Source organism: Anomaloglossus baeobatrachus, chromosome 9 (genome assembly GCF_048569485.1).
Source record: "Anomaloglossus baeobatrachus isolate aAnoBae1 chromosome 9, aAnoBae1.hap1, whole genome shotgun sequence".
Taxonomy (NCBI): Eukaryota; Metazoa; Chordata; class Amphibia; order Anura; family Aromobatidae; genus Anomaloglossus; species Anomaloglossus baeobatrachus.
The window spans coordinates 94,153,592-94,163,133 of NC_134361.1; the positions used below are offsets into that span (position 1 = coordinate 94,153,592).

Consider the following 9,542-nt stretch of genomic DNA (forward strand, 5'->3'; position numbering starts at 1 on the left):
CATTAAGAGGTGTAGTTTGTAAAATTGGGTCACTTAGGACCAGCTGTGTTGACACCTCAGGGGCTCTGCCAATGTGACATGTCACCCGCCAACCATTCCAATCATATTTACACACAGATATGACGCTCCTTCATTTCTGAGCCTTGCACTGTGCCTGAAAATTAGTTTCCAATCACATATGGGGTATTGCCGTACCCAGGAGAAATGGAAGAATAAATTCTGTGGTCCATTTTTTGTTACTCTTGTAATAATTAATATTTTTTTCCTTCAGCATCATTTTTTCTGTAAAAAACACCAAGACTTAAAAATTCATTTTCATGGCCCAATATTATAAAATTATGCAAAGTACCAATGGGTTCAAGATGCTCACCACACCCCTAGATAAATTCCTTCAGAGGTGTAGTTATTAAAATGGTGTCACATTTGGGGGGAGGGGGGTGTTTCTACTGTTTTGGAACCTCGGCGGCTCTGCAAATGCGCCATTGCGTCAGCTATCGATTCCAGACAATTTTTCACTCCAAAAATCAAATAGCACTCCGCCCCTTCCAAGCCCTGCCGTGCACCCAAACAATAGTTTCTGATCACATATGGGGTATACCTGTACTTATGAGAAATTGCACAACAAATTATGTGGTCAATTTTCTCGTTACCCTTGTAAATCTGAAAAAGTTTGGTCTAAATTAATATTTTTGGTGAAGAAAATTAATTTTACATTTTTTTTGGGCCAATGTTTTAAAATTTTATGAAGCACCAGCGGGTTGAAAGTGCTTACCACACCCCTACAAAAATTCCTTGAGGGGTCTAGTTTTCAACAATGGGTCACTTCTGGGGAATTTCCACTGTTTAGGCACTTCAGGGACTCTATAAACGCGACATGATGTACACTAGCCAATATTGCCTTCCAAAAGTTAAATGGCGCTCCTTCCCTACCGGGACCTACTGTGCGTACAAACAGTAGTTCACCACATATTTGTGCTCTCAAGGGAAATTGCACAAGAAATTTTGGGGTACATTTTCTCCTGTTACCCTTGTGAAAATGAAAAATTTGGGGTTAATGCAAACATTTTTTTATGGGAAAAATTAGAATGTTCCTTTTTTCCTTCCACATTTTTTAATTCTTGTGAAGCACTTGAAGGGGTTATTATACTTCTTGGATGTGGTTTTGAGCAGCTTGCGGGGTGCAGTTTTTAAAATGGTGTCGCTTTTGGGTATTTTCTGGCACATAGTCCCTAAACAACTTGATGGCATTATATGCACATTATTATTATTATTATTATTATTTATTATTATTTGCACATGCCCACATTAAATAAAAATGCTAGTGGGAAGCCTCTTTAAAGCTGTCAGGATGGAACTGCTATAATACCTGCCTATTTGTTATCATTAAAGGGGTAGTCTGAAGGTCAAAATAATTTTAATTCTAAATCTTTATCCATTTAGTGCCATAATCTAAACTATTTTCTGATATACTTGCATTAAAAATTCCCTGGCGTTTTCTAACTGCTATTCTATTTTTTTTCCCTACTTCTGTTTTGATGACGTTTTGTATGAAACTCCCAGAGTGCATGCTGGGACACTCAAGAATCATCAGGGTGCAGAGGCTGCAGTCATTCTTAAAGCACCCTGACCCCTCCCTGAAACAAAGCATCATCAGGGGCACTCCTTTCAGGGGCTGGAATAGTCCCTGCTCTATCCCTGTGCACTGAGCTATGTGTGATGTGCACAATGACACTGCACTCAGTTATCGGCTCAGATCAGCAAAAACAAGCCAGCATTAGAACAGTGTCAGTATACCTGATGTACAGAGATTAGCGTCGCCCCCACCACAACACACAGTGCGCTTTGCTATGGTGACGGCTCGTTCCTGCTCATCTGAGCCAAACAGAGCGCACTGTCATTGTGCACATCACACAGTGCCCAGCCCCTGAAACTATCTTCACTGACAACAGTGACCGCAGCCCCTGTCCACTGATGACACTTCATTTGAGTATCCCATCATGCACCGGAATTCTCAAACAAAGCGTCATCAAAAAGGAAGTAGGGAAAAAAATACAATAGCAGTTACTGTAGTTAGGGAGTGGTAGGAATTTTTATTGCAAGTATTTTAGGAAATACGGTAGTTAAAATTATGGCATTAAATAGAGATTTAGAATGAAAATTACTTCGCCTTTGGACCACCCCTTTAATTATCAATTACTGGAGAAAAAGGGGAATAGGAAATTCAGCACGCAGCATATATTACTCACCAGCGGACTATTTTCACAGGGTCTTTTTTTGGCATTATCTGATTAAGCCATTGATCAATCCCAGGGAACTGGTCATTCAGCTGATTTTTGATGCCTTTTATTACCGATGTCTTTAATTGAATACAATTGGATACATTTTCTTTTTCATCAAATCTGCAAGAAAAATAGAAATATTACTAGTGAAGTGGAGTTGCTGAGCAGGTCTAAACCGATCAGAAAACGCAGTGTGACACTATGGATCCTAGTCATTGTTTCCACGTATTTCTAGAAATATTCTGAGCAACTGTAAAAACTCAGTTCTGTGGATACTGTGCACGCTCCCTGCTCTGCTGTAGACCCCCCAGTTGTCTGAATGCTGACCTGTGTAGTCCTGCACACACCACTGACTGGCAGCTTTCTATGTAGGCTGCGCATAGGCAGAAAACTGCCAATCAGTGGTAGTGAGGGGGGGGGTGTTATGAAGCGGTCATGAATATGGAAGACTACTTTGCAGCAGGTTTACTAGTTCTCTAGTCAATCTACTGCTGATAAGTGATTTTATCAAAACAAGAGCGAGCAGCCCAGTAAGTGACACACCGCTGGAATCAGGGCCTTGGCACATACATCATAAATTCTGTAAGAGGAAGTGGAAAAACCTGGAGACAGATTCCCTTTAATCTAAACAGAAATTCCTACCACATACAGGGTAGAACATGAATGGATTTGGTAGGAAAACTCATCATGGTAAAATCTGTCATTTCCTAAACAGGTTTCTGGGCAGTCATACGAGCAGTCCGCCAAAAGACCTCCTCTAAACTCCGGATCAGTGGGATCACTAAGTTGCAGCATCAGGACAACATCCAGTTCCTGGCAGCCTACAACAAGCCAGGTGGTGGCCGCAGCTTATAGTCGCTAAATCTAGTGACAGGTTCCCTTTAACAGCTTCTGTCCCGGCGGTCTCTTGCTGGACAGACTTAACCTTTCACTTAAACATTCTAATGACTTTGCCATACATTACATATCATCTTATTCTTACTATGCATCATACCTTATTGCATATCACTATACATGTAAACAGTACACATCCTCACAATAACACAATACACTACACATTAACGCATGATTTAATTCACATTACCACGAGTGGTGTCTTTAGGGGAGGGGGGGGGCGCGATGATTAATCTACCTTCATTAAACAGAAGCAGAGGCCGGGTACTGCAAATCTCCACTATGTAAACCAATAGGGGATGAATGTACAGTACCCGGCCACTTTTCTGCCAATGCAGCTGCGCTGTGAAGATCCACAACTGAGTATTTTCAGTGCCGGCAGCAGTACTGAGAACAGCTGATATCAGCGGGGTTGTCGGGTATCGCACCCCCACCGATCAGACATTGATGATCTATCATAAGGCCATTGATGCTTAAGTCCCGGGCAACTCCTCTAATCAGTAGGAAATCTGGGTGTAAAGACCCCACTGATCATTAAAACGGAGGGGCAGAAAGGTTTGGCTCAGCCCCTTTATACAGTGTCAGGTATATGGGTATATGCTCTAGTAGCTGTCAGTGAATGGAAATATTCTTTTCACAGCTAAAGGCTACAAAACCACAAGACCCAATACTTCCACTGCCACCTGCTGGGAGGTCGCTACAATCATATTCAATTCTGGAAATCCTGCATGCAGCACAATCTTCAACCTGCCCCGATCAGATCGCCGGCCACAGCGTGCAGGTTAAGTCACATCCAGCGGGCACCCCCCATGCACGGCTGGGCGAGGAGCCCCTGCAGAAGGAGGAGCCGGACCGCCAGGGAAGACGAGCCCCCGCGGAGGGAGGAGCCGGACCGCCGCGAGATGAGCCACTGTGGAGGGAGGAGCCGGACCGCCACGAGAGGAGCCCCCGCGGAAGGAGGACACTAACTTCCGCAAGAGGAGCCCGAGCGGACCTCTGCAAGAGGAGCCCCAGCGGAAAGAGGAAACGGACTGCCGTGAGATGAACCCCTGCGGAAGGAAGAGAGAAGCCCCAGCGGGAGGAGGAGTGGACGGCCGCAAGAGGAGCCCCGGTGTATAGAGAAGCAGACGGCCGGGAGAAGAGCACCCGTGTATAGAGGAGCAGACGGCCGGGATTGGAGCCCCCGTGTATAGAGGAGCGGACGGCCGGGAGAGGAGCCCCCTTGTATAGAGGAGCGGACGGCCGGGAGAGGAGCCCCCTTGTATAGAGGAGCGGATGGCCGGGAGAGGAGCCCCCTTGTATAGAGGAGCGGATGGCCGGGAGAGGAGCCCCCTTGTATAGAGGAGCGGATGGCCGGGAGAGGAGCCCCCATGTATAGAGAAGCGGATGGCCGGGAGAGGAGCCCCCATGTATAGAGGAGCGGACGGCCGGGAGAGGAGCCCCCTTGTATAGAGGAGCGGACGGCCGGGAGAGGAGCCCCCATGTATAGAGGAGCGGACGGCCGGGAGAGGAGCCCCCTTGTATAGAGGAGCGGACGGCCGGGAGAGGAGCCCCCATGTATAGAGAAGCGGATGGCCGGGAGAGGAGCCCCCATGTATAGAGGAGCGGACGGCCGGGAGAGGAGCCCCCTTGTATAGAGGAGCGGACGGCCGGGAGAGGAGCCCCCATGTATAGAGGAGCGGACGGCCGGGAGAGGAGCCCCCTGGTATAGAGGAGCGGACGGCCGGGAGAGGAGCCCCCATGTATAGAGGAGCGGACGGCCGGGAGAGGAGCCCCCATGTATAGAGGAGCGGACGGCCGGGAGAGGAGCCCCCTTGTATAGAGGAGCGGACGGCCGGGAGAGGAGCCCCCATGTATAGAGAAGCGGATGGCCGGGAGAGGAGCCCCCATGTATAGAGGAGCGGACGGCCGGGAGAGGAGCCCCCTTGTATAGAGGAGCGGACGGCCGGGAGAGGAGCCCCCATGTATAGAGAAGCGGATGGCCGGGAGAGGAGCCCCCATGTATAGAGGAGCGGACGGCCAGGAGAGGAGCCCCCTTGTATAGAGGAGCGGACGGCCGGGAGAGGAGCCCCCATGTATAGAGGAGCGGACGGCCGGGAGAGGAGCCCCCATGTATAGAGGAGCGGACGGCCGGGAGAGGAGCCCCCTTGTATAGAGGAGCGGACGGCCGGGAGAGGAGCCCCCATGTATAGAGAAGCGGATGGCCGGGAGAGGAGCCCACTTGTATAGAGAAGCGGACGGCCGGGAGAGGAGCCCTCGTGTATAGAGGAGCGGACGGCCGGGAGAGGAGCCCACTTGTATAGAGGAGCCCAGTTGTATAGAGGAGCGGACGGCCGGGAGAGGAGCCCCCATGTATAGAGGAGCGGACGGCCGGGAGAGGAGCCCCCTTGTATAGAGGAGCGGACGGCCGGGAGAGGAGCCCCCTTGTATAGAGGAGCGGATGGCCGGGAGAGGAGCCCCCATGTATAGAGGAGCGGACGGCCGGGAGAGGAGCCCCCTTGTATAGAGGAGCGGACGGCCGGGAGAGGAGCCCCCTTGTATAGAGGAGCGGACGGCCGGGAGAGGAGCCCCCATGTATAGAGAAGCGGATGGCCGGGAGAGGAGCCCACTTGTATAGAGAAGCGGATGGCCGGGAGAGGAGCCCACTTGTATAGAGAAGCGGATGGCCGGGAGAGGAGCCCCCATGTATAGAGGAGCGGACGGCCGGGAGAGGAGCCCCCATGTATAGAGGAGCGGACGGCCGGGAGAGGAGCCCCCTTGTATAGAGGAGCGGACGGCCGGGAGAGGAGCCCCCATGTATAGAGAAGCGGATGGCCGGGAGAGGAGCCCACTTGTATAGAGAAGCGGATGGCCGAGAGAGGAGCCCTCGTGTATAGAGGAGCGGACGGCCGGGAGAGGAGCCCACTTGTATAGAGGAGCGGACGGCCGGGAGAGGAGCCCACTTGTATAGAGGAGCGGATGGCCGGGAGAGGAGCCCCCATGTATAGAGGAGCGGACGGCCGGGAGAGGAGCCCCCTTTTATAGAGGAGCGGACGGCCGGGAGAGGAGCCCCCATGTATAGCGAAGCGGATGGCCGGGAGAGGAGCCCACTTGTATAGAGGAGCGGACGGCCGGGAGAGGAGCCCCCTTGTATAGAGGAGCGGACGGCCGGGAGAGGAGCCCCCATGTATAGAGGAGCGGACGGCCGGGAGAGGAGCCCCCTTGTATAGAGAAGCGGATGGCCGGGAGAGGAGCCCCCATGTATAGCGAAGCGGATGGCCGGGAGAGGAGCCCACTTGTATAGAGGAGCGGACGGCCGGGAGAGGAGCCCCCTTGTATAGAGGAGCGGACGGCCGGGAGAGGAGCCCCCATGTATAGAGGAGCGGACGGCCGGGAGAGGAGCCCCCTTGTATAGAGGAGCGGACGGCCGGGAGAGGAGCCCCCGTGTATAGAGAAGCGGATGGCCGGGAGAGGAGCCCACTTGTATAGAGAAGCGGACGGCCGGGAGAGGAGCCCCCATGTATAGAGGAGCGGATGGCCGGGAGAGGAGCCCCTTGTATAGAGAAGCGGATGGCCGGGAGAGGAGCCCACTTGTATAGAGAAGCGGATGGCCGGGAGAGGAGCCCACTTGTATAGAGGAGCGGACGGCCGGGAGAGGAGCCCCCGTGTATAGAGAAGCCTCTGTATACGGAGGAGCGGACGGCAGAGCACTCACTTCTTAAACATGCTGAAGCCTTGAAGGGCCCGACGGCTGATGGGTATGTTGGGGTCACGGGGTGAAAGGTGAGATGATTACATCCGGGTGCAGAGCACAGAAGCCCGCAGACCACGCCGGCTCCGGAGCACTGTCACCCGCAACTACAAAGGCTGGGGAAGTGACGAAACCGGGCGGAAGCTGAGAACTGCGGGCGGAAGTGACGAGAACAGGGCGGAAACAGAGCATTTTACGGGAGGAAGTGACGAGCACAGAGCGGAAGCTGAGAGATACGGGCGGAAGGGATGTTTCCGGGGAGTACTAGACTAGAGTCATCGAGAGCAGAACACACTGTTGCTATGGAGACGTTATGCCTGCATGACAGCGAGTTCTGCTGTTACACAAAACATGCACTATTCTGGAAGACCGGCAGAGGGCAGTATCTCTAATGAAAGTCATACAATGGGCTGTGGTGTGCGACCCTGAGCTCTGCAGGGTATATACACCCGTATTTTCAGATACAGCTAGATTCGGTGACATCTGTTGATAACCTGCAGCCTGTGGTGGCCATGCACTGACCTGCTCCTGGACAGTTGATAACCTGCAGCCTGTGGTGGCCATGCACTGACCTGCTCCTGGACAGTTGATAACCTGCAGCCTGTGGTGGCCATGCACTGACCTGCTCCTGCACAGTTGATAACCTGCAGCCTGTGGTGGCCATGCACTGACCTGCTCCTGCACAGTTGATAACCTGCAGCTTGTGGTGGCCATGCACTGACCTGCTGAGCTGACCCTGCACAGTTGATAACCTGCAGCTTGTGGTAGCCATGCACTGACCTGACCCTGCACAGTTGATAACCTGCAGCCTGTGGTAGCCATGCACTGACCTGCTCCTGCACAGTTGATAACCTGCAGCCTGTGGTGGCCATGCACTGACCTGCTGAGCTGACCCTGCACAGTTGATAACCTGCAGCCTGTGGTGGCCATGCACTGACCTGCTGAGCTGACCCTGCACAGTTGATAACCTGCAGCTTGTGGTGGCCATGCACTGACCTGACCCTGCACAGTTGATAACCTGCAGCCTGTGGTAGCCATGCACTGACCTGCTCCTGCACAGTTGATAACCTGCAGCTTGTGGTGGCCATGCACTGACCTGCTGAGCTGACCCTGCACAGTTGATAACCTGCAGCCTGTGGTGGCCATGCACTGACCTGCTGAGCTGACCCTGCACAGTTGATAACCTGCAGCCTGTGGTGGCCATGCACTGACCTGCTGAGCTGACCCTGCACAGTTGATAACCTGCAGCCTGTGGTGGCCATGCACTGACCTGCTGAGCTGACCCTGCACAGTTGATAACCTGCAGCCTGTGGTGGCCATGCACTGACCTGCTGAGCTGACCCTACACAGTTGATAACCTGCAGCCTGTGGTGACCATGCACTGACCTGCTGAGCTGACCCTGCACAGTTGATAACCTGCAGCCTGTGGTGGCCATGCACTGACCTGCTGAGCTGACCCTGCACAGTTGATAACCTGCAGCCTGTGGTGACCATGCACTGACCTGCTGAGCTGACCCTGCACAGTTGATAACCTGCAGCCTGTGGTGGCCATGCACTGACCTGCTGAGCTGACCCTGCACAGTTGATAACCTGCAGCCTGTGGTGGCCATGCACTGACCTGCTGAGCTGACCCTGCACAGTTGATAACCTGCAGCCTGTGGTGGCCATGCACTGACCTGCTGAGCTGACCCTGCACAGTTGATAACCTGCAGCCTGTGGTGGCCATGCACTGATCTGCTGAGCTGACCCTGCACAGTTGATAACCTGCAGCCTGTGGTGGCCATGCACTGACCTGCTGAGCTGACCCTGCACAGTTGATAACCTGCAGCCTGTGGTGACCATGCACTGACCTGCTGAGCTGACCCTGCACAGTTGATAACCTGCAGCCTGTGGTGGCCATGCACTGACCTGCTGAGCTGACCCTGCACAGTTGATAACCTGCAGCCTGTGGTGGCCATGCACTGACCTGCTGAGCTGACCCTGCACAGCTCTGAGTGTCCCCAAATAAGACAGAAGCAGTTATTGACGCTTTCTGTCTTCTCTGCTGTAGGCACATAGAGCTCAATGACCTGAGGAGAACCTTGGGTTCATCTGGATGCTTGGACGCAGCAGTCACAGAATGGCAGGGTCTCAGCCTGACACAGAGCTGGGGTCTTAGCTCTCTCAGAGACGTCACTGGATGTTTCCCTGCAGCCTGGACTTATAGAGATGCCTCAGATACAGAGGGAAATATGTACAGTAAAGTATTCGCCCAGAGATCTGCTATCAGCTCTAGGGGGGCAGGTTCTGTAACATATCTGTCAGTGTACAGTGCCTTGAAAAAGTATTCATACCCGTGAACTTTTACACATTTTATTCATGTTACAGATATCACTGCAGTTACTGCTGCTGGTCTTATGGGGTCTGTCTCTAGCAGCTTGGCACATCTAGAGGATGACACTTTTGCTCATTCTTCTGTGCAGACTCGCTCTACCTCAGGCCTAAAACACACTTCCGCAAAAAAAACGTCCGTGTCTTACGGTCTGTTTTTCGGGTCCGTGTTCCTTTTTTTTGGGGCGTTTCTGCGGTACGTATGGCATCCGTGTGATAGCGTATGCGAGCCGTGTGTACGTGTAAAATGCCCGTGTATGTGTACGTGG

General features: G+C 52.7%; 1 protein-coding gene across 1 annotated transcript in view; it reads right to left on the minus strand.

Annotated features, from left to right (window-relative positions):
* MCTS1 (MCTS1 re-initiation and release factor) overlaps nucleotides 1-7,053 on the minus strand; it is a 36,832-nt gene extending 29,779 nt beyond the window's left edge. The window contains exons 1-2 of the mRNA XM_075322702.1: nucleotides 6,868-7,053; nucleotides 2,247-2,399 (exon numbers count right to left, since the gene is read on the minus strand). Of these exons, the coding sequence (XP_075178817.1) occupies nucleotides 2,247-2,399; nucleotides 6,868-6,878 (164 nt within the window). The 5' untranslated portion in view covers nucleotides 6,879-7,053. The remainder of the gene's footprint in view (nucleotides 1-2,246; nucleotides 2,400-6,867) is intronic.
* Nucleotides 7,054-9,542: the final 2,489 nt, after the last annotated feature.